This window comes from Dermacentor variabilis, chromosome 9, assembly GCF_050947875.1.
Source record: "Dermacentor variabilis isolate Ectoservices chromosome 9, ASM5094787v1, whole genome shotgun sequence".
Lineage (NCBI taxonomy): Eukaryota > Metazoa > Arthropoda > Arachnida > Ixodida > Ixodidae > Dermacentor > Dermacentor variabilis.
Window position 1 is genome coordinate 145739285 of NC_134576.1, and position 25850 is coordinate 145765134.

General features: G+C 47.7%; 2 protein-coding genes across 2 annotated transcripts; one reads left to right on the top strand and one right to left on the bottom strand.

The window, feature by feature from the left end:
- The first annotated feature begins 6021 nt into the window (after positions 1-6021).
- On the top strand, positions 6022-12703 carry LOC142557758 (serine protease 33-like). Its single transcript, XM_075669842.1, has 4 exons — positions 6022-6608; positions 10336-10567; positions 11482-11680; positions 12252-12703. Exons 1-4 carry the CDS (start codon positions 6238-6240, stop codon positions 12470-12472), a joined length of 1023 nt encoding a protein of 340 aa, XP_075525957.1. The 5' UTR covers positions 6022-6237; the 3' UTR covers positions 12473-12703.
- Positions 12704-15121: 2418 nt separating this feature from the next.
- Positions 15122-25794, bottom strand: Drp1 (dynamin related protein 1). The gene is made up of 10 exons (XM_075669843.1): positions 25453-25794; positions 25127-25393; positions 23441-23690; positions 22407-22774; positions 21416-21628; positions 20381-20761; positions 19617-19751; positions 17907-17964; positions 17550-17761; positions 15122-15253 (listed from the first exon to the last, which is right to left on the bottom strand). The coding sequence occupies exons 1-10, from the start codon at positions 25552-25554 to the stop codon at positions 15197-15199; spliced, it is 2043 nt and encodes a 680-aa protein (XP_075525958.1). The 5' UTR covers positions 25555-25794; the 3' UTR covers positions 15122-15196.
- Between the last annotated feature and the right edge of the window lie 56 nt (positions 25795-25850).

Consider the following 25850-nt stretch of genomic DNA (forward strand, 5'->3'; position numbering starts at 1 on the left):
AATCATTGCATTCACTTTATTTCTCGCAACCTTAAATTTTGACCGTAGCAGGATAGAAGCAGGTGCCCTTTTCGACTGGGCCCAGAACAAATCCTTCTCTTTTATAGCTGATAGTATTTTGGAGGTCATCCACAAGTTTCCTTTATTGCGCTGCCTGATTTAAACCACGCGAGTAGCCGCTTTCTTGAACTCTTGTACTAGTCAACAAGTTTATCATAAATGTCTGTCGGGGACACTTTTTCCAAGAACACTTCCCAATCGTATTCCGATGCCAGTCTGTAGAAGATTTTGGGATCACAGATGGATATTTCTTTTTTGCCGCGATCCGCTGTTGGAGGGTTAGATTTCCGGGCTAAAGAGCAACAAACAAAGTAATGGTCTGACAGTTTTGCTTCGACGATAGCAGATTGTAGGGCGAAATTCGGAGCTCTTATATTTATATGGTCGATGCAAGAGACGACCAGTTGCTCCGCCAGAAATTCTTCTCGCGTTGCTTTCTGGATAGTTGGTTGCAGTCCCCATTTTGATAACAGATCAAGATAATCTGCGACCAGAGCCATAGAAGGGCGAAAGGTATCTTGTTAATATCGCCTATTACACAGATATAGTCTTCATGCGAGTGAGCTGAGAGGGCGGAGTCAAGTTCGGCCAAAAAGAGCCTGTCATTAAAGCAAGGGGGTCGGTATACTGCAAAGAGTATCAAAGAGAGAGCTGGCGTGCTTATACGCAAAGCTACAACTTCTGCTTGCTGGAAGTGAAAATTTAGCTCTGTAATAGTCCAACTGTCTCTCACAAAAACTGCGACGACGCCCCCTTTTTTTGCAGGTCGTGTACATGAAATTGCTTGGTAACCCGGTATTGCGTACTGGTCAAAAATATCAGCTGAAATGTTAATTTCCGTCAGTACAAATACGTCAAATATAGAACGAAAAGGTGAAGTTACGGCCATGAATTCTTCCCAGTGCTTTCGGATACTACGGATATTAACGTGCGTTGCGCGAAATGCAAGTTGCGAGTCACTTGTGAAATACTTTGTTGCTCCAGAAAATGTTGCACACGCAAGGAATTCAAGATTGCTCATTCTTAGCAGATCTTATCTAGGTCAGACATCTTCTCAATGCGAATGACAGACTTCACTTCTTCCGATTTCTTGGCCAGAACTCTGCCGTTACGTGTCCACACAAATTTGTACTGTTTTTCTTTTCCCTTGGACCTGGCCAATCGGAAAAACTCCTTGTTTGTCCTTGTCAAATTTTCATTGAAATACAACCGAGGATGAGACTCATCCGTAAGCAAATTGCGAAGCTTTGTCCGTAGCGCAAGCCATTTTTCTTTAGGCGCCACGTCACGCATCTGCAATAGGATAGGGGAGTCGACCGCCAATATTTTGGCTGGGATCGACGCCGGAAGTGAAGAGGACCACGAGGACCCCGAATTCAACCCGGTGGGTCCAATATTTTGGATTTTATCGGCATTTGAGTTTGCCATGTGGCCAACCGGGCGGTAAGCCTAACAAAACCTAGAGCAATAGCGGGGCTCTGCGGCCTCCTCGGCCTCGGCCCGAGGTAGAGAAGACCCGGAGCGATGTCCCGAGCAAGCAACCCCATCTACGACCGACCGTCAGCGACAGGCCCGACAAGATTTTCGGCCGAATCGCAAGAAAACATGGAGGAAGACCTCCAAGACACCACCGAGGCGGCTCCCGAGCAGCATCTAGTCCGCGGCGCACCCGCGGCGGCAGGCAGCCACCAAGCCCTAGGAAGCAGCACCCCATCGACACAAAGCTCACAAGTAAGCAACAATGGCGGAACCGCCACAGATTGGGAAATCGCCATGTCAGAAAGGCAGAAAAGACGCCAACGCAGCGATAACAAGCAGCAAGTTTTGGCGGGAACGCCGGGGAATGTAAATTCCCCGGCGTGAACAGAGGCTAGAAGGTTAACTTCTAGCCTCTATAGCCGAGGGGACTGGCTGTTAAAAGCCTGCAGACGCACCAGGCGGCGCGAGCCGTGGTCGCGGCCACCGCTCGCGACTAACAGAAGAGAATTCTGACCAAAAGAAGCATGCATCACAATCATCCGAGTCGGAGTGATTGCTTGTACTGGATTCGCATGATGGACATGTCCAGGTTTCACGCTTAGCAGTTGACATTTTTGAAAACGAATTTTTCGAGATAGTAGAACAGTTTTTTCCAAAGTGGTAACTTCTTTTGCAACGAGAACAAGTCAAACACTTCCCGCCCACGGGTTTGGTGCAAGCAGAGCATGTATCAGGCATTTTTGCAGTCAGCGGCGAAAAAAAAAATATACAATATAACTAGTTACAGCAATTGGCAAATCAAAATCACCTGCCAAGAGCGAAAAGCAGGGTTACACAAAGAAGCGCTTTGCCGCTGACTGCGATGATGACTGGGTGTTAAACGGTTTATATAGCTGTTGGCAGACACCACGTGATCCTCCGCCCGGCTTCTTGCATCCGGGCACTTTGGGCTTGCCGACTACACGCGGATGATAACCGCCCAGATGAAAGCATATGCGCAACGAGGCAGTCCTGATGGAAGCGTCCGGGATCGTCGTGCGGGCGCAGCCGCCCCTTTGAAGTTCGCAGCACACCTGATCGGCCTGCTTTTCGCAGGGTTACACAAAGAAGCGCTTTGCCGCTGACTGTTATATATATATTAGACAGATTACACCACCTAGCGATGCCAGATTCTTGGCGGTGGGAGAGGACTCAGGCTGTGAAAATGAACTGCCTCCTGCTATGAGGTCTTGTAAATTCGCAATAAGGCCGTCACTTAAGTGAACAATTGTTCCAGGTCACAAGAAATTTCTGCAATTGCAAGATATATATATATATATATATATATATATACACACACACACACACACACACAAAAGGCTGGTCGGGCCCCAGCACCCCCCCCCTCCCCGGAAAAATGAAAACTTTCCGCCTATGGTGGCCACACTCTATTGATTGGTGGAAAGAGCGTATACGGCAGATGAAGAAGAAGGGAGGAAGGAGCAAGCAAACCAGTCACGCGTGAACGCCGCGAGCCTTTGTTCAATTCTAAAGCAATCAGCAAAAAAAGCTCAGTTTGTTGTGCAATCTACTAAGGGCGGATCATATTGTCCCTGGTGGAATTCTAACTGCGAGCGAGATTTTAGACGTAGAAAAGCTGCGTGGAAAAAACTTTTATACAACCAATGTCCTGTTAATTGGGCTGATTATACACATATGGCTACTACATTTAAACGAACAGTCTCAAATGCTAAGGAGGATTATGATTCCAAGCATTACACATACCTTTCGAAGTCTAGCAATAAAAAAGCCCCGTTTAAATTTCTTCGATCTCGTAAAGTTATGCCGGTGCCCTTGAATGTCGACTCTGTTGTTCTATCAACAAAAGAATTACCAGAATCGCTTGAGAAAATTGCTCAAGGACTTGCGCGACGTTCCAGCCATAAATTGCCGACAGGACTAAAGAAACCTCCCTAGGTAAACGACTTTGTAACAGTAACAGCGACAGAGCTTGAAAGCATTATTACTTCGTTACCGGCGTCAGCCCCAGGTCCAGATGGCATTACAACAGGAATGCTAGAAGTTTTGTTTGATTATACGCCTCAGGACCTGCTAAATATCACAAATTTCTCTCTAAAAATTCATGGGTTTTTCAAGAGAGTGGAGAATAGGTAAAATTATTCCTCTATTGAAGAAAAATGCAGCTGGACTTGACAGCTGGACAACATAAGACCAATTTCTCTTACTTCCAATGTCGTCAAATTAATAGAAAGGGTTGTTCACAGCCGCATAACAAATTTTGTCCAAGATGATACCCTTCCCAGTCCTTGCCAGATTGGGTTTCGTCCCGGCCACTCCACATGGTGCGCCCATGTAGATTTAGAGAGCCGCATTAAACTTACTCACCGCAAACGAGAGTATACGCAGCTTTGGTGACGCTAGATGTATCAAAAGCATACGACTCTGTAGAATATTGTGTTCTATTCGATAAGCTTCAGTCTACGAATTTCCCGAAATATATAACCGCCTGGATCTATGAATTTATAACGGATAGAGAGTTTTATTGGTAAACCAACACGGTATTTCGACATCTAAACACAAGCAGACAGGAAGTGTACCACCGGGTTCCGTTCTTTCCCCTATATTATTTAACCTTTTGCTAAGAACAATTCCTTTGTCTCCGGAAGTACATGTTTATGTTTGTGCAGACGATATCGCATTTCTTACATCCTCAAATAATATACATTCACTACAACAGTCCTTGCAGAATTACTTAGGAATGCTGGAGACATGGCTATAGACGGGTTATGCATGTCGTTAAATATTAGAAAAAGTGCGGTATTAGTATTCCCATTAACTGCACAGGTGCATATATCTTTACAATACTGACAGAAAATCATTCCACAAGTTGACAAAGCCAAGTACCTTGGTGTTATTTACGATGACAAGCTCACCTGGCGCAGTCACATTGAACATATTAAAACAAAGGCAGAACGTGTCGTATACCTATGCTCCGCCGGCTCAGCCACCCTTGCTCTGGACTACGCAGGGATACCTTACTGATGATTTATAAAATGTATGTTCGGCCCATAATAGAATTCGGCTGCGTAATATTTTCCGGTGGTCCCGCCTGCAAAATTACACCTCTCATACGTTTAGGAAGAGAAGCTCTACCATCATGCCTCGGGCTACCTATAGATTTGCTGCCAACACTGTCGTATATCAGGAAGCTCATATGCCCACCCTACATTGCCGATTCCGCATGCTTACGGTTCAGACATATTTAAAAATTTGGCTTTTTGAAAAGACATACGCAATAAGTATTTATCACTGAACCGTCCCGAGTTTTTTTAAGTATCGTGGTCGAGATTCCACCGTCCTCAGATAATATTTGTGCAAGCACAGTTACAAAAGTTGGATGTGTCCATACGCCAAGTTTGCCATTCAAATGATGCCTTAACATAACTCAAAATTGAGTTCGAGGACATATTTTCAAATCTTGCTAAACTATTACCAAGGCGAGATTTAATTAATATCTTACACGGCCACCTACACCAAATAACCACTGACAATGTAATAGCTACTGGCGCTTCTGCGTGCAATGAGAAGGCAGGAGTGGGGATCTTCTCTGAATCTCTTCAATGGTCTTACTCCCTTCGCCTTCCCGACTTCACACCAATATTTCAGGCAGAATTATTAGCGATTATATTAGCGTTACGAAAACACCCCCAAAATGACCCATTATCTGCTATTGTGACCGACTCGCTATCTGTATGCACAGCACTAACCGCACATTTAAATTCAAGAATTCAACGAACATTTTGTTTGATGGTACCTCTGTACTTACGGAAAGTATGTTTGCTTTGGGTACCGGGACATCGTGGGTTGCACTTGATCGAAATGGCTGATTCACTCGCACGAGCATCCCTCAACGGCCCTATCATATCTGTTTCGCCGTCATCAGCTTATGTCGCCGCGGCTAGGTACAGAAATTTCTCTATATCGCAAAACTCTGCAATATCCATGCTAACACCGTCTTCTGAATTCCACAATTTTGGCTTCCCATGGAATAATAATTGGTGTCCTTCAAGGCAATTGTGAATTTCTTTTACAAAATTGAGATGTCGTATACCTCCTCTAAAGTTTTATTTACACAGGTGTGGTCTCGCTATGTCCCCTCTATGTTCTTGTTGCAGTGCACCTGAAACTATCGAACATTACTTTCTCTCGTGCCGCCGCTTTCTAAAACAAAGAAAACTATTAGAAAACTCATTTATCAAACTTGGGATATCGCCAACCATTCTTTCTTTTGGGGCGACCTCACTGGGGTCCAGCCACAGGGATGCTTTTCTTGCAGTTTACAATTTTATTAGAGAGACAAAAAGAGTACTTTGCTGAATTTCTAAAATTATCAATAATTATCTTACTTACTTACTTTACTTCACTCACTCACTCACTCACTCACTTACTTTACTTACTTACTTACTTACTTACTTACTTTATCAAAATTGTTAACAATATTATTATTACACTTCTAAATTACAGTTCTATAGTCCCACGTTCTACTATTCAAATCTACTTTTGCTTCTAAGCGTACGGAAAACCGCCCGCTTCTTGGCCGATCCCCCATAGTGGGTACGCGCCACTGCTTGGGATACGAGACGAGACACGAAGCCTCGCGAGGGCGCGCGCCGGCTGCGACCGAACAGGACGGAAGCCATGGCTGCGGACGCCGCGTCCCTCGCGCTCGGGCTGCTGCTGCTGCTCGCCTCTGCAGTGCCGCGGGGCGGCCGGTGCTGTCGCACGGAGCACTTCCCGATCCCCAGCCAGTGCGGTTCGGAAGGCGGCATCCCGCTGGGTGGCGCCCACTCGCTGCCCTGGATGGTGACGGTGCGCGTGGAGGCGATGACCGACGTCCAGGACCCGGAGGACCTGCTGCCTTGCCCCAGCGTTTTCCAGGCCGCCAGGGGAGACTCCAACGGCTCGTCAGACCGCCGCGGGGGGCCGGACTCCTTCTTCGGCCACCTGGCGCGGGTGGCCGTCACCCACAGGCTGACCTCGACGTGCGCCGGCGCCCTCGTCACCGCAAGGTATTCGCCGCGCGACTCTCTGGCCGCATTCGAGCCGACGGAATGCGTCGCTTTGTTACGCGAGATACCCACGTGGTCGGTGATTGTAAGGCAGCAAAGAAAGGTTGACGACACGCGCAGATAACACGAACAGAAGTTACAATGTCAGTGTGGCGGCAAATGAGCTGCAGCAGCAGGTATTCTCACTGCACATTAACCACCAGTAAAAGCAAACGGTGTGATAGTGCATATTACTACTTGTTGCGGGCAGGCACGTACCCAGGGGGAGGAAATAACTTTATTGTGTCCTGAGGAACCCCTCCCCACCCACTCTTGGTTTAGTGGTCGGCTGGGGTCGCGGGCCGCACCCACGTTGGGACGGGAAGCCCGTGAGCCTCCGCCCTTTCGTGAGCCCGCTGGACGGCCCGGAGCTGGGTCTGGTGGTCGCCGCTTCGCAGGGCGTCCATCCAGTCTTCTTCTTTGCTGAACACGGTGCCGCTTAACGCGGAGCATTGCCAACGCATGTGCGATAGCGAGCAGTACGATTCGCCGCAATCCGGACATTGCGGCTCTACGTCCGGTGAATAAAGGCTCATTCTGCCTCTCGAGGGGAACGACCTTGTTTGCAGCATTCTGAATATAGATGACTGTGGTCTAGTAAGTTTAGCGTGGGGGAGCGGGAAGGCCCTCCTCGACAGCTGATAATGCGTTGTTATTTCGTTGAAGGTGAGCAGCGGATCTCGGTGCTCCCCTCCCTCCCCGCCACTTCGCTCGCCAAGATCGCCGCGGTGCGTGAGTCCTCGCGCGCGTCCGTGCGCCAGCTCGTTGGCGTTGGGAAAGTCGGGGTGCACGTCGGCCCCCATGTGGGCTGGAAACCATTTGACGATGTGCTGACCCGCGGCTCCCTCGCTGCCGAGGACGGCCGCCGCTTTCCGCGATATCGAGCCCGAGGCGAATGCTCTGGCCGCCGATCGCGAATCTGTGTAGACGTAAGGACATTCGGGGTCCCTCATTGCCATGGCTATTGCCACCTGTTCGGCCACATAGGACGTTACCCCCTTGACCGATGCTGCGTTAATGATCGTATCATCCCAGCGTATTGAGACGGCCGCGTACCGGTCGCTGCGCCCGTACTGGGCCGCGTCTACAAATGCCGCCAGTCCCGGACACTTGGCGGTCGATTTCAGCAGTGCTCGGGCCCTCGCCTTTCGGCGCCCCTCGTTGAATTGCGGGAGGACGTTTCTCGGAAGCGGTTCTACCTTGAAAGTGCCCCTGACCGCCGCGCTGAGCGCGACGCTGCGTGCGTTGCGCTCTGCCTCTGCATTTATCCCTGCTTCTTCTAGGATGCGTCTGCCGGCCCTGGTGGTCGACAGCCGCACGACCTGTGCCTTGGTCTGTGCTTCGATGATTTCTGCTAGCGAATTGTGGACCCCTAGCCGATCGAGCCGCTCCGTGCTTGTACTGATCGGAAGACCTAGCACCCTCTTGATGCTCTTGCGCATCAGTGTGTTTGTCTTGGCCGCGTCTCTCTTGGTTCATTTTAGCGCCGAGGTTACGTACCCAGGATTTTCTTTTTTTGGGGAGGGGGGAGACCCAAGGTAACCTTTATATGCAAATAATGGGAGAAGGAGGTACCTTTACTAGCATAAATGTTAATAATGCCCTCAATTCGCCATAATGATGCGTAAATCCGCAAAAGAGAATTGAAATGAGGTATATCTCACAGATAGGCCTGTGAGGTACACCTCTCCTTTACTTGGCAAACGAGGAACCACGCCAAATGAACTCGCTCATGAAAGAAGCGCAAAAAGAACACTGCCAAGAACAAGTGAACACGGGAAATGTAAAATAAAAGTCTAGTAGCGCTTTTTTAATTAGCTCTGGAAGAATTATAGAAAAATACATATTTGCGGAACAATCACAGGTTCTTCTGGATCCCTCGTTTACTGCTCTACCAAGTGGCAAAAGCTACTCGTGTTGTTGTTCGAGAAGGTGCGTATTGAGGCGTAGTCAGCAGTCCCGTACAACCGCGTAGAGCGCAGGACGCTGCAGTTCTAGACATACTGCACCCGCCGCGGAAGGTTAGAAAAACACCCACATTAGCACAGCAGAGAAGTGGCTACATCAGGCGGCTCGATTGATGACTGTAGAAGCGTCATTCAAAACACATGGAATTATTATCCATTTCCGGCGGCGCTTTCTCTATTTCCTTATTTTAAATAAAAAGATGTTGATGGATAAACATTTTCCCAAACAACGGTTAACGTTGTTAATTTTCGCTTTTCCTTCCTGTTTGGCTGTTGCCTCGGCTCTCTCCCTTCGAAGATCGCTTAATTTCTCAACTCCTTGCGACTCTTGCTTCCAGCTGCCAAAGTGCTGTGCAATGAGGGAAAAGCCAGACGACGTAACGGGTGACAGTCATATATTGCTTATCGGTTTAACGGATATTGCACGGTCTGATGATGGACACTGTTCCTCATTATTTTATTTTCCACCTTATCTAACGCATATCGCGGATATATGGTTCCGAGGATCTGCCAGCATCGCGGCGAGCCGACACTCGAGGAAATAATGAAGGAAAATTAAAAGTTAAATGCAACTGGCGTTTTCTCCTGCCGCAACTCATTCCACGAGCGTACAGAGCAGCTGACAAAGAACCGAATAGCTTTCCTAGTCCGTGGGTCAGTCTAAACAAAGAATATTGAACTAACGAAGCAACAGCGATGCGCGTGATCGTTGAATAGATGGTGACAGCTGAACTCATCTTGAGTTAATCGAGCGGGCACCGAATCGATGAGGAACTGGCCTTCACAGCCCAGGAGATGTCGATAACTACCGCCATCCAAAAGGTGTGAAAAAAATTGACAACCGTTCCGCTGTGTGAAGACGGAATGACAGCGAAAGCTGACGACAGTCGAAGCTCTTAAACGAAAAGCAAAGTGCTTCACCTCCGCCGCGGGTCGGCACGGAGACAATGCAACACCGGGCACACCCGCGGCGCAGGTGAAGCAGGCGTTAAGCACTCCCCATACGTGGGCCGATACCGAAGATAGTGCAATACCGGGCACACCCGCGGCGCAGGTGAAGCAGGCGTTAAGCACTCCCCATACGTGGGCCGATACCGAAGATAGTGCAATACCGGGCACACCCGCGGCGCAGGTGAAGCAGGCGTTAAGCACTTCCCATACGTGGATCCAACCCGAAGGTAGCGCAATGCCGGGCCTACCTGCGGCGGAGGTGAAGCAGTGCGAGCCCGTTGTCATCAAGTGAGATGTGTTCGTGTTTGTCCTGTGTGCGCGTGACAAAAGTGGTAGTTAATTTACTTAGTAAGCGAATGTTTACAGTTTATGCAGCTAATAAAACGGCTAATCTTACTTCGTATAGCGGTCTAATAATTTGCTATCGCAATCAATGCTTCACCTGTCGGGCGAAACTTGACTTTTCTTTTTGTCATCGCAAGTGACAATTGCGTGTTGTATGATGCTGTAGTAACGCAAAGGTCGTCCTGCCGATCACTCAGAAACATGCAACCCAGTTCGAAAATGTCATACATGAATTTTTACAGAATGATATAGGGCGAGTGTAGCCAGACAAGTAAATGCTGGCGTGACAAGCAGACAAACCACTGATGGTCCAATTTCCAAACTGTTCCCGTAATCGGAAAATTCACGTACGCGGTGATCTGCAATTAACCTTCCTCGCACTGCACTATCAAACTCGATTTTTTTTCTCGCTGCGCCTTACGCAGGCACGTTCTGACGGCGGCACACTGCCTGTTCGCGTCGCGCTACAAGCCGTCGTACCGCGTCTACCTGCGCAATGGCAGCGCGGCCGCCCACAGGGGGCACGCCTCGCCCCGCTCCTACGTGAGCGTGCCGGTGTCGACAGCACTGTGCCACCCGGGATGTCGGTTCCACGGCACCACCCGGGCCGTCAACGACCTCGCCGTGCTCGTGCTCGCCGAGCCCATCGACATTCAGGTGCGGCGCCCACATAGCGCGGCCGCTAAATTGGGAACAAGGGTGACGTCACGATTCCCCCTGTTGGAAGACACGAGGGCGGTAGCACGTGCGAAGTCGGCAGTCCACAGAGGTCGAAGATCTCCGCTCAATTTCACTCTGTGTGGAAGCGTAGACATTCGGCATTATTGGTACGGCATATCCTGCATGCGAAGCGCAGAAAGCAGATACACACGGGGGTCCCTCTTTTCTTTTTTGCGCTTCACTTGCACTTGCACTTCACTTGCACTACGACGTTCTGACGAGGAATGACGTTGAGAATGGGGGAAGGGGGGGTACATGGGTGCGACGCGTGCATTAGGGCGACTTCAATGTCTGTTATTCATCCATCTTAAAAGGAGTTACAGTTCCTCTGACGTATTTTACTCATTAAACATACACCCCCTCGGGGTATCCTAAATCTAGAAAAAAAAAAAGTAAATACGTTCAACTGACATACGCAGACCGCAACACGTCAAGGGCGTGAATTTCGTTCCGTGTTTACCCAAAATGTTTCGGTTCTTGTCACATCAGCCAAGTAACATCACTTCTCCAGGTCCGCGAAATGAAAGAATAAAAGGGTTTTATGCGGAACACGCTAGCTGTCCGCAGTGGCGATTCACTCCCGCCAGTTTCGACTCTCTCGGAGGAAACAGCGGGTCCAAAATTACAGATGTGCGCGCTAGACTCCAGGAAATCCGCCGCTGCGCGGCTGCTGGCGTGTCTATGGCAAAGTTTTCACCAGGAGCCTGACCAGTCACGAAAACAGCTGGCGTATGCATGAAGACGTCGTGTGCTGGCGTGTACGCGGTTCAAGCGTTGCAGGAAGCCGCACGTCTTGCCGCGCACTCCGAAAGCGCCCCGTAACCCGAAGGTGCGCGGTGACCGTGGCGCAGGGCGGCGGCGTGAGCGCCCTGTGCCTGCCCTGGCCCGACGTGCCGGTGTACGGCTCGGTGCTGTGGATGGCGCGCCACGAAGGCCGTCCCAAGGGGGGCTCGGCCGGGGGAGGAGCGGGCCGCCTGCCCACCGCCCTGACCAGGGAGTCCGTGCAGCTCGTCAACTGCTCGCTGCTCCCGCAGATGGCCCACGACACCGGTGAGCTAGTAGAGAGCACCCACAGCGCCAAAAAGGCATTACAGCGGCCCTACCCAACCAATAAACATTGTTAAGGTTACGGAGGGCCTCGGGCACGTCTCATCCTTTCCTTTTTCCCCCTCAAAGCGGACTTCAGTGCATCAAATGCATGCCCGCGTCGCAAGTTCTTTGCCGACGGGCACTGTTGACTACTCTTGCCCGAACCACAATCTAGTGCACAAAATCTACCCAGGCAGTCAACGGCACTAACTCTGCGCGCGTCTTTAAGCATTCGTTATATCGCTTGGACCATTGGGTAGAAATCCGGTGCCGTGCAGAATTCCCCCCTGTGTAGTAAAATTTCCACCACACTTGCTTTCGAAATTAAAGTTTTGACAATCACGATTGTCATGATGCCAGAGCAAAAGGCGAGACTATGCACGCCTGCTCCTCGCGCGCCAATAAGGAGCAGACAGTAGGGCGGCGAATTCGACCAATACGAATCTTCATTGTCCAGATCTAGCGCCCCGAGACCGATTCATCCGTGCATTGCACTGGCATACGTGGATGTGACTTTGGTGCCTCCGCGCAGCCGGGGAGCCCTCGAACGAGCTCTGCGCCGTCAGCATCGGCGGCCTTCGCGAGGTGGTCGACCCCGGCACTGCACTGATGGTGGACACCGTCCAGGGCTGGGTCCTCGTCGGCCTGCTCTCGTGGCTGGACGACGCCCGCGCCGTGTCCAGTGTCGCCGTCTTCACCGATGTGCGCGCCCTCATGGCGTGGCTGCTGGAGACAGTCTTCAAGACCTTCTGACGCAATACAGGCTTTTCAGCCTCACGTGTTTGTTCTTGCTGAGCATTGGGCGTGCCGTTAACTGGTGCCTCGAGATTTTCTCATTTGCACGGCCGTTTCTTGAGCAATGCGTAGAGGGTCGAAACTGTGCTTCTGAGCTTGGCCGCAAGTATATTCTCTGCGGCAGATCCCGTGCTTATTACGGGCACGTCTGCTTTCAGAGAAAATAAAGAAAATGTAGATCACGTTTGGCCAACGAGTTTTCGGCTTGCACAAACCCTCGCTTTCGTTAGCGAGGCGTTTTTTTCTTCTCTCGAGCGCCGAACGGCCGCTGTGAATAGATCTGTGTCAAATCGGCACCAAACCGTCAGTTTGAGAGCCGACACCTGACGTTTCAAACGAAGCACAAATAGCGCTGCGTTTGTGCCACTCGCTTGCCCAGTCTTCATGGTCATCTTGCCGCTAATACATTGGTACGAAGCGCTCGTAAGTAATCGGGTGGGGCGGGGCGGGGGAGATCGCCACAGCCGATCAGCACGGGCTACGCTGGCGGCCGTATAGAAGAAAAAGCCGTAAAAAATTTCCAAGCTGCTGGCATTGTGAAAACCAATTCTTTCTTGAATTTTCTTTTTAAGGCAGAGCTTTCTTTACCGCTTCCTTCGACTTTTCTGCTACTGCTGTCTTGCACGCCGCGTGGGGAAGTGGTTCAGAGCATGCAACACGGAAATTTATATACCCTCACGTCACGCTCCTTCACATGGAAGGAGCGTGGCAGCCAGGAAAGGCGACGCGAGAAACTCGTTTGGACCTTTATATCGCGTTGCATGTGCACAATGCCCTCTGGCGCGAGCTCTCTGGGCATTCATTTTAAACAGCGCCAAAAAAAAACGGACAAGGAAAAGCAAAGGACCAGCGCTGCTTGTTCTCTTCCTTGTCTGTGTGTTTATGGCGCTGTTCAAAATGAATGACCCGTACCAACTAGCTCGCACCCAAACCCTTCTAAATCCCTGGGCGTCACCACATTATCTTCTTGACAGCTGTAATTATCCGTGACATCCGCCCCTGTAAAAGCATTGCAGAAACTGCAGCGCTTACCTTACTACAAACGTGCAGGTCGGGAAAGGATACAGAGAATGGGCAGAACCCCCACAGTAACGAAATGAGTTGACAGCCTTGCCACCCTACGCTCGTAGTTCTCATACATGGGAGGAGGGCAGAAAAGGGAAAAGGCGACGTGAGAAGGCAAGGAAATGCTACGACTAGGCACAACAGCAGTTGAGCAAATTTGAGGGCAATCTCGGTAAACTGAAGTTTAGAATCAGAACCACAATCGCATTATGAGGCATGCAGTATTGGAAGACTCTGGATTAATTTTGACGCCCCGGTGTTCGTTAACATGCACCTAAAGCTAAGTGCACATTGATGTATTTCACTCACGTCAAAATGCGACTGCCGTGGTCTGGATCAAACTCACGACCATGAGGAATGCCATAGCCAAAAAGCTAACACAGTGGGCACAGTGTGTTGATTTGACGTGTGACTGCATCCGTAGTGTCACCCAGACTCTACGGTGCTTAAATGCGAATTTGCGCTACTTCTGAAAAATAAACACCATGCAACCATACAAATTTGTCAAGCAACTGACGCAGGGCGAGCGGACGCAAAGACGCATTAAAGCACCGTAGGGTCTAGGAGACACTGCGGAAGCGGTCGCACATCAAATCGACATTTCTGTGCCCGCCGTGATTGCTTTGCCGCTATGGCACTACTGAAGGTCGCGGGTTCGACCCCAACTGTGGCAGCCCCATTTCGACAGGAGTGAAATACAAAAATGCTTGTGCACTTAGATTTAGGTGCACATTAAAGAACAACAGGGTGTCAAAATTAAGGTGAAGTCCACCACCATGGCGTGCCTCATAATCCGATTAAATAATTAAATTGAAGTTTAACACTTCAGCCACGATGTGATGTGCCATGTGAGCATTGTGAGGCAATGACAATGCTCAAGCCTCTCAGAGGTTATGAACAATGGCACACAACACCTCAAGCAAACACGTGTTCTGCGTACAACGCAGACAAACAGCAGTGATGCATGCAAGGAAATGTTTAACATCAGCTCGCCCCGCTTGGATTGGACTGAGCGTTGAAGAAATTAAACCTTCCTGGTGCTTCGTGGTCAACATCACCACTAATTATAGTCAATCAAAGTGAACAGCATCGAAAGCTTTGCTTACCTCGATTCCCACACAGTGTGGGATCTGCATAAGTTTTTCGTACTGTGCAGCTTATTATTTGAACATTTTATTTCTTCACCGCAGAAAAAAAAATCAGTCGGTAACTTGTACAAGGTGTTTTTTGTTAGCTGCAGTATCCTGATCAACCAGGTTATCATTGCATGTTTGAAATGGAACACTGCGAAACACCTATACACAATACATGAAGCACGGTTCAAGATATAACTCAAATTGCTTTCTAAAAAACAATTTCGTGCTACACCTGCAGAAACACAGTATCATGTTCAATATAAGTGGAAAGAATTACTTGCTCGAAAATATGCAACAGCTATCATCACTAACGTTACTGCTGCATAATGTTTTCATGGCATCAGGTAGAGTATGTGATTTGTTACCTCACTTTTGCAGAAGGGTTTGTACAGGAACAGACAAAGGCTGGTGCTGGAACAATTTTATCTCAAGTGCAACTTAAGAACAATACTACATGGCATCCAAAATGGTGCAGGGAGTCTCACCACATGTGGGTCTCCCTTATTTCCCCAATTATCTGGCTTGCTTTGTGTAATGCCTGCAACAGAAGAGAAGCAGCTCTGGTTGGTAAGCAGAACTTGGCACACTAATTCAATTCACAGCCTTTCTCATATGCAGCCCCTTCAGTCATGTCATCTACACATGAAAGGTGCAAATTCTTTAGTGGCAGCATGATAAATATAAAAAGTAGTAGATACGAGGCTTACTGTCTGTGCATTCTGCAAATGAAAGGAAGAGCCACATTTACACAGCAGAAAATATTTTATAAAGTTGATGCACGCAAAATATTTATGACATATCCATTGCCCCTCTGCCTTGTGCTACTTCCCATACCATATATATGTAGCCCAAACTGGTCTACAAAAAGAAACCACATAACATTGATAAAGCAGCATTTCTTTTTTTTAGTTGTTCTACATGATTGATTGAAAGTTTTTTTCCCAGCAATACATTGAGACTTGTGACTGAAGGGGCTAAAGCAACAAAATAATCTCAGGCAAGTGCATATACAATGCAAGCCATGTGATGAAAAGCTGGGTTCAATTTGGCATTCAAAAATTAATGTACTTGGCAACTAGAAATGCCAACACTAAATCCGCTGTATTAGAGAGTGGCGATGTAGGCTTGTTGGTTGCTCATCTTCAAACGAGCAAGTTGTAGCAAATGTGGCAACCACATTCTCAGAATTGTGGTTTCCACCCAATGTTTGATGACAGTGTTGTTTTAGGTAGATATAAGGACAAGGTTACCCGCTTAATTATAGCGGCTGAGCATATCAACAGACTTAGTGAATTGTGCATAAGCAAGCCATTGATAGCGTTGTCACATAAAGAATTGAATTTCCTGCGCAAGCGGTAGTAATGCTGTCTTCTGGCTACATTCTTGGTTCTGTTATGCATGTATTTTTCTTTGTTAGAACTTGTTGCTTCCATGTGATCTATATCATGGTGCGCGTGAGGTACATAGTATGGCTTGGTTTTGAAAATAAAAGCCGTTGTTGCTAGTACCGTTATGTATGTATATAATCTCTTGTGCCTTCTCGTGTCCTTGTTCCCTGTCCTACTACAACTTGCTCGTTTCAAGGTTAAAGACTAGGGAATCTGCTTCTCCAACAGAAGTATAATATAAGAGACACAAGAACAAGCATAAAAAGAATAGTATTTTGTTGTTACAAGTAGCAACACTATAATGCAAAAGGATAGAAGGTTGGGCGAGTTGGTACGGTAACGTGATCTTGGATTGTTGCGTGAAGTGAACACGGATACAGAAAGGAGCGCTAGGAGCACTCGTCCTGTCTGCTCCTTTCTGTGTCCGTGTTCACTTTGTGCTACAATCCAAGATCATGTTAGCAACACTGTATTGCTGTCGAACCCCAAGATGTACTGCTGCCTGTGTAACGAATGGCATTGTAACACTGACCAACTCAGTTTCGAATGCGAATTCTTAGTTCACCAGAGCTTCTTCAAGAATTAACTCCAGTGAAATTGTTTTATGGTGGACATTATTATTATTATTATTATTATTATTATTATTATTATTATTATTATTACTAGACATTAAAATAGCCACAGATACTAATTACTTAGTATGCTCTCTATCTAGCTGTACCTTAGTAGTCCTCTATCGTTACCACCATATTACAAATTGTATAAGTTTGGATTTCACAGCCCTTTTCTGAACCACAAACTCGTAATAGTGTAGTTCCAGAACTCATAGCAAGCGTCAAGTAAGCATACAAACAACACACAGGCAGAAACTAGTAACCTTGTAACTCAGCAGCATTCTAAATCCTGCATGATATATTTAGAAATTAATTTTGCAAACACAGCATAATAAATGCCAGAAAGGAAGCTTGTGCATTTACAGCCGAATCGCATGCTAAGCAGCAAATGCAGCCAGGGCCAATATCTGCATTTCTTATCACTTTCATAGTGAGTGGTTAAACTGCTACTGGGAGAAACCTTGTTAACATAGCGCCACATTTCTGTCCGTGCTAGCAAAGGGCAGCGTTGAGCTAGCTAGTAAGGGATAATCACGAAATCAGCAATGCAAAGGCAGGACATACAACTGAGACAAAAATAAAATACCCTTACATGAAAAAAAGATGCACCTATTTGCATATGACAGTTACCATTGTCAGATGTGAAATTTCTGTCCTTTTGCTTGCCATTTTCATTTCTCGTGATTCTGCTTTACTTAATTGCATATCACGCACAATGAACATGATACTTGAGTAATCAGCTCTTTGCGTCTAGCCGTTGCATCTTTTAAAAACCCAATAACATCCCTCAGTGATGCTTTGGAAACTTCACAGTTGGGAGTTGGTCGCCTACCTTGACCATCTGGGCCGCCTCGCGCCGTCGCACTGCAACATGCTCTGACTCAGCCAGCAGTTGGTTGAAGCAGTCGTGCTTGTATAGATGCGTCACCAGCTCACTCTGTAAATTGTCTTTGACGTAGTTGACCAGGAAGTGCATGATTGCTTTGGGCACAGAATCCTGGATGTTCTTGCGCACAATCAGGAAGTACGATCGAATCAGCCGCTCTGCATGTGCACAAAGCCACAAGCTCAGTGTCAGCTTTGCAGAGACAAGCCGGATCGGAAGTGGACACGAAACTAACACTTTACAGTGCTTACTCATACATCTCCAAGGGACACAGACTCAAATGCATAGCAAAGGCTCACTCACCAATCACTTCACAGTCCCGCTGCTCTCGAGCTGACAGTTTCCGGGGCCCTGCAGTTGGCTGCGAGAGAGGCGATCGTCGCAAAAGTATGTAATCAATGTGCTGTTTCTCTTATTGTTAAGACCACATGTACATAGTTGAACTTTATTCAAGCAAACTGTGAACATGCTGTGAGAAATACAGTAAAACCTCGTTAAACCGTACCCGCTTAAACAGTAGTTTCGTTTTAAAAGTAGTAAAGTCAAATCCCCGACTCAGCGGCCATTGAACATAATGTGTTTCGTATCCGCATAAACCGTACCAGCTTACTGCGTACGCATCGGTTAAAACGTAGCGTTTGAACTTTTCGTCGCGCAAACACGGCGCTGCGCCATCTCCATCGGGCAGCCCGGCAGAACAACACGCCTCAGAGATCGGAACAACGGCCTCCAAGTGCCCTGTGCGTTTGCGCGTGAAGCCACATCAACATCAACATCATTTCGACGCGGTGCCAGAGAGCGTTATGGCGTCGTGCAAGCGAGGACTCGCGTCGTTCCGAAGCTTGGATAAAAAAAGACGCCGGGTGCTCAGCATAGAAGAAAAATTAGACATCGTCCGTGCTATCGAACGTGACACGAAGAAGTCGGCGCTGACACACAACAGGGATCTGCTGTTGACTACAGTGTGTGGCATTTGGAATGCGAAGAAGTTGCTCGGCTGCGCTGCTGCGACCGCGAAGATATGTCGGCTACGAGGTTCGACTTTTCGCCATCGTTGCCTCTGTTGTTGCCGAAGTGTCGACTAGCGACAGTGACGAGGACGACACGGAAAGCGATAGCACGGGCGATTCAGGCCCGGCAGTGGCATAAGCTGCGCGTTGCGTCAGCCTCATGAATGCAATCGTCGCGGCGACAATAGGGGCGCGATAACTTAACTCTATTCCAAATGAAAAGTATTCCAAACTCCGGCACCCGGCAATGAAAAAGGCGCCCCCGGGACTTCTGCAGCACTACCGCGCATGTGCACGGAGAATACGTAACGCCAACGAGGGATCTGGCATGCGAGTGTTTGCCGAGAAGAGGGTGCTGGCTGAAAAGCTGGCACGCAGCTTCAGTAAGTTTGAGGCCGCTGTCGTCGGCGTGCTAGGCCGCCGCGGCATCAAACAAAAATAACGCTTTTGTCGCGCGAAGTGAATAAATACTGCATGTTTTTTCCCCTTTCATCGCACTTTCTCTGAGTTCGCACTTTCTCTGAGTTCCGTTTTCGACAGGTAAGTGGGCGATCTCATGCTATTCGGTTAAACAGTACTACCGTTTAGTATGTACCTTTTCCGAGCTCCGGCCAACTACGGTTTAACGAGGTTTCACTGTAATCTGCTTGACACAAGCAGCTTTACATTTTAGCGCTTTGTGCGTTTGCTCATTACAGGATTTCTTGACTATCTAGAGTACTGCAGCTCGTGACGTTAGGCTGGCTGGTGTTGCATGGCTTGTGAACTGCTAGACACAAGCGCTTGTGTTGTCTGCCTTGTCTTGTTGTGCTGTTTTGCACTTCGAAAGCCCTATCTAAAGTGCAATGTGAGAAAGTGATCTAGCTGCCAAAGCAGTGATTGTGCGGACATCCGGTGTAATTGATTCACAATATCAGACTACTGTTGCTTGTCATTAGCAATTTTGTACATACTATGTAAATGTCCTTGAAACCTTGCCAAAGGTGTTCTGCCGGCAGCTTACCTCCTCAGGCAGCAGATTGACTGGTTTCTTGATAGGGGTAGCTGGATTGCTGGGCTCCCCCACATGAGTAGTGCTGCTGCTGCTGCTCACAGCTGGCACAGAAGCTGCAACATCACCTGCTGCCCCACGACGACTCTGCATGTCATGGCAAAATTTCAGTTAACTTTGTTTCAGGGTGCCACAGAGAAGAAACAACAGATTACGCAAAGTAATTTAGTGAATATTGGTGCAACCTTCAGCAGCTGCACATCACAGAGAGCTAACTGCTGTTATGTGGCAGCCGCAGTGATGACGCATAGGCAACTAAAGTTCTGTCTTTTTGCGGCTGTGTACCGGGTCGAGCACTTTTGGAGACACTCTCCTTTTTGTGTGATGTCCAGTGAAGCATCTCATTAGGAAAGAAAGCATCTTGTCTTTTGGCTAATCCGATGAATAAAAACTACAAATGGTATCTCCAAAAGTTATTGACTGACAATATGGCCCCAGGGGCTGTATTTTCAAATGTGTGTGAATTAGCATGCATGTGCTTGAGTCTGTAAAAAAAAAGGCAGACTAAAAATATACATCAACACTGTGTGCAATTCTACCCATCTCTCTCTCCTTCCACAACTGTTCTCAGCACACCAACCAGCCCTTTTGCTAACCATCCTGGAAATATGACATTGTGTGTGTACATTAACAATTTGAAGAGTTAAACATAGTTCATCAGTGTGATTATGCACTAACTCACATTTCGCATACTAAGCGATTACAAAGTCCCGCACCTCCGGAAGCCCATCCTGGGCAGCAATGGCTGCCTCATGTGTGCGCGTTGCTTTGGTTAGGGCACTGGCCACGTCGTGGAAGTCGGGATGCTTGGTGTTGATGTAGGCAAGTTCGATGGCAACCAAGTTCTCAACCATGGAGTTGGCAGCAGGCAAGCGACGCCTCAGTAGCTGGGTGACCACCTCGACAATGCACTCGTGCAACTTGGGGAAGCGCAGCATCTCCTGCTGCACCTCGGTGCCGCAGTGCTGGATAATGCGCTGCATCTCCTCGTGCACCAGTTCCACGCAGCGCAGGCTCGGCTCCTCCAGGCGCCGGATCTGCCTTTTGACCAGCAGCTCAAAGGACACCTCCGGTACAAACAGGGCTGGCCGCGGACCCTGCCACAGACGCCACTGCCATGACTCAGTTTCCCTTCCCACATCTAACGACTAAGCAAAGCTTCTAGCTCAGCCAGCTCGAACAGACACTGAAGGCAAAAATTAGGCCACCTTAAAGGAGTAATAGATCAGGAGTCAAGAATATGATGTAATGCTATATAGTCAGGTAAAAGCATTGCTAGAAATTATACAGGTCACCAACCAACATAAACATAAGATGACATCAGAAGGATCTGCAGATATCGAAAAACACCATTTTGTACTGACAGTGGTCAATGACTTGTTTTATTTCTGACAGTGATAGATAAGCACATGAGCAATAAAATGAGAGATGTAGCTGCAGTTTACTTTGGATAGACAGATAAACACTGAGACCAAATGTGGTGTTAAGCAAACATGCCATTAATTCTGCACAGAATTAAACGCACACAACCCAGCACTTTAGCAAGAGCCATTTATGCCCGGCTCCCTCATATATACAATGTATTGTAGATGTTATACTATGGCCTTGAGGCAGGCTTACAGACTATCCAAGAATTTGAAAAGAATCTAAAGTCCCTACACAACAGCTGTTTGTCCTAAATTGCAGCCCATGGATAACCATAGTCCGTCCAAAGGAAACTATGCATGCATCTCCCACTTGGCAGCTCCTACCGTTGCATTGCGAATGGCAGTGAGAATGTCGAGAGTGCTGAGGCCCCCCAAGGGGTGGATGGAATCCAAGGTGCGACCAAAGGTCTCATGGAAAATATAGCAGATGCGTGCACCACCACACAGCTCTGTTGTCTCAATATTCCGTGCAGTGCCTTCAATCGTTGCGCAGTAGGACGAAGCAAACTTGGTGATGATCTGAAGAAGTGTTTGACCCTGCATGAGCAGAAACAGAAACCACCAATGTTGAGAAGAAGGGTAAACTGAGCAAGTCAGTATGCACTCATTTTGAAATTTCAGCACAAAAGTTCGACGACAGAAAGGAGACCACACAACCCATGCGCCAACTAAGTGAACATTTATATTGGAAAAATGGGTCAGTGCACTGTTTCCTGTCATGCTACACGAAATGGTTTTGCAAGAACACATTCAAGCATTACAATTACAAAAGCAAAAATGCTGAGAGCCAGTTCAGAAATGTGTCGTAGTACTTGTGCCTAGAACTAAATGCTTCTTTTATTTTATTTTTCAGTAAAAAATTTAAAGATCTCAAAGTGATAACATCTTTGCACTGTCAGCAATATTCAGGAGCAGATACTGCCTTCCCTATGCAGGGCCAACGTGGGCATTACTGCTGACTGAGTTAGGCAGTGCAGTTCAGGAAGCAGTGCACAAAGCTCACAACTGTTAAGCTAATGCCAAACATCTGTGTTGTTGTTGACAGTTCTGTGAATAATGTCACACACATTAATGCACAAGGCACTTTTCAGTTCTGGACGCATGCAACAAGTGCAAGATAAAGTTCGCTAGTTGGATTTTTTCACATTTACTAAGTTATATGGACCTTTGTGGGACTAGTACATATGTCTGACAAAAGTGCAACAAGCCTGAAAGGTGCAAATATGGACTAAGCCACAGGCCTAGCAGATCGCCACTTTTGGTACACGTGCAGTAAACAAAATCTGTAATGATGCAGAAACCAAGGGCTCATTACCTGGTCCTGGACAGCTTCACCATACGAGCTCAGCAAGGATTGGAACTGTGAGATCATGACATTCACACGAGTCTTCAGCTCGGGGAGGCAGTCACGAATATGGTGCATAAGCAGGCGGTTAAGAGTCTTGGCCAAGTACTCAGTGCCATTGCGTGCTGCCAGGGCGGGGTACTTGCGCTGAAGGAACAGTGCCTCATCACGCAAGGCATCTGCAATGGGCTTGCGGTCCTTGATGTCTTGCTGCGACCGGTTCACCACACCTATGATACCTAACTTAACAGGGATCACCCGTCCACACAGCACATCAATTGCGTCTGTACCCGCATCCATTAGATCCAGTTTGGTAATGACAGCCAGGGTCCGCCGACCTGCACACATGCATCAACATAGAGAACTTCTTTAAAAGTCAGATACATGCAATAATTGCTCAGAAGGAATGACAACAGGTGTTATGAGGCTTTTATGTACACAGCATATGACCCGACACTTTCTTCACAACCTTTCATTCTCCACTTTCTGCTGAAATGACACAAAGTAGAGTGAAATCCAGAAAGTCTGGTAGGAGTTTCCTATACGATTTCAGCTATCAAAGTTATTCAAAGGTTGCTAATAATATGTTTAATTACAGCATGATTCCCCTCAATGTCAAGTAGCCTGCTTATCTTTTGTCTACAACTTAATACATGCTGGTGTGTCAATACTTAGGCTCTAGAGTGCTACGTGAGCATGTTAGGGATCCTGTGTATAGCAGTAACCAGGAACCCATAAAATGGCTCATTTTTTCCATTTTCGGCAGATAATCTGCTTAAAGACAAGATGATGTTAGAATTAGAATAACTAGGATGCTGTGATATGCAGCGCACTGTGGGGCTGATGCTAAACTGTTTAATAACTTGCTAGCACACACAGTTGCACAATAACTTGCAGCTTTGCAATGGGCTTCAATTTCACATGTGCCTTGTTATGGATGAAACAGTGCAAAATGCTCAAGTAGAAGCATGTAGCACAAACAGAGCAAAGCTTCAATGACATACCATCCGGGTCCACCTCCCGTGCCAGTTTGAGTGCCTCAGAGGTGGCGAAGTCTGTATTGGCAGCCGTAACAGCCAGGATGAGTGAGTTCGGGTTACTGATGTAGTGCAGGATGAGAGTGCGAACCTGCTGCTCAATGTCATCGGGTTGGTCTCCCACAGGCACTTTGGTCAGTCCCGGTAGGTCCACAAGTGCAAGGTTCACCACACGACTGGAGTAAATCTTCAGGCTGATGGGCTCGGGGCAGATGCCCTGCACAACAAATCAATGCCCCTGTCACATGGGTATTTCATTGTCAAGGAGCTTGTATGGTGGCCATGTCCTTCACTGATCAAATTTAGAAAAAGTTCTATTCTTTGTGTGATATGACATCCTGCTCAGTCTGACTAGACTGATGGGCGTCTTGTTACTGCGGATGAGAATGATGCAATGTGAAAATACCACTGATGAGAGGAGCATCATTCCTTTCATTGCTCCCATTTCTGCTAGCTTAGTCAATCAATGTTCAATGAAGGCAATATTCCCAATGGTGACTGAATGAGTGTATAACCCTTGCATTTGGTTCTTACAGTGTGCTTGAAGTTAGAACTTTGATCAGTCAAGTATGCTTGAGAATAGTCACACAGCAGAACTCAAGCTTAGTTCTAATAATTTTTGGCTGTACTGAATCAATTACAAGCAGAGCTGGTAGTGCAACTTAAGTATAGCTCACTAATGCACAATACACCAGGTATAGTAGGCATCTGTGAAACTCTCTACGTAACCCTACAGCTTGAGTACCCGCTAAGGCAAAATGCCAAATACATTGTATTTCTAGTGATTCATGGTGGCTAAAAGACAGCAGATATTTTATGCCCTCTTAGATAGTACAAACATGCCAGATTAAATGCACTACATTGTTTTAGAAAACAAGAAACCAATGTTGTTGCTTTTTCTGTTTCCAGTGGAGTCCAAAATCTCTCAAAATGTGGCCCATGCTATGAACACCAAATCAATCGTGTCCATGCGTTGCAGTAGATAGAACATTAAGTATTTCATGACAGATCTACACACCAGTTGACACATTCATTAGCTGGCTTGCTGACATAGGACATGCTAGTTTTCACTCTGATGGACTTATATGGTCTCTGGTGTGCAATCTTTTAAAATACCTTGTGATAAATAGCTTTGAGCGCTAGGTTGCTTGGCACGCAAAAAAACCACATGCATAAGACATATGTATAGATCCTAAGCTGCTCGTTGTAATGTGAATGTAATAAAAATGGCTGCAGTTATTATCGGCGGTCAAAAATATTTAATCGCGGTCCGACCCACGCGCAACATAGGCGGCTTCATATCAGCTGCTCGAATCAAACTAGGCTCAGCATGCTTCACACCATTACAACCTACGAGACAAAGTAAAGACACACGACATCGTTGACTGACTCATTTCTACAGGATCACGTAAAGAAACATGTTACAGCGTTCGATTTCTAACAGAACTGCAGAAGGCTACCGTTTAGACGGCAAAAAGAGGAATTTTGATGTAATCTTGCCGCACAGTCCCCATAACGAACAGTCACAGCGATCTTTGCGCACGAGCATTGTCGAAGGCTCAGCGGTGCAAGATAAACAACTCGCAGTGACTCACTGAGCCAGAGAGTTTTGGGCAATGAACGAGCGAAACGGCCTACTCTCTGCGCGCATACCTTGTTGGTCCCACTCATGCGGTCGGTCTCTGCTTCAATCTCCTCCCTGACGGCGTCAAAGTCCGTGTATATCTTGTTCTTCGTGTGCAAGAACTTGGCCCACTCTTCGAGCTGCAACGTGCCTTCATCTGCAGAGCGGTGCTGGACGTCGTCCTTGGAGACGTAAAGCAACTGAAGCACCAGAGGTCGGCGGGTCACGATGCCCGAACCACGCGGCAGAAAGTCCCGGCCCACTAGGCTTTCCAAGACCGAGCTCTTGCCCGAACTCTGCGAAGGAAGACGTGGTAAGCCGCAATCGTGTATGCAACGCGCCGCGCCTCACTCACCTGAGCGCCCACGACCACGATTTGAGGTAGCTGAAGAGCGTCGGCGCCGATGGTGTTGAACACATCTTGAAGCTTGTTGATGACAGGAATCAGGGCCTCCATAACGACGCTGGGCCACTTAAATCAAGGAATGAATTTACAAGCTACTCAGCATTGCAACAAACCCACTGGGCGCCCCATAACAGGCCCGTACGAGCGGCTAGCAGCGGCGGTATCGTGCATGTAGCATCCTCGTTACCCGCACCACACCACCGACCAACCAGCGACCCTCTCGCTTTCTCAACGGAGGAAGGATTTACTCGTTTGTCTTTCAAGCACGGTACTTTCGCTACTTTGGGTGTAAAGTTGGTAAAGTGTTGTAACGTTGTAAGCTGTTTCTCAATCCACTTCCATTTTAT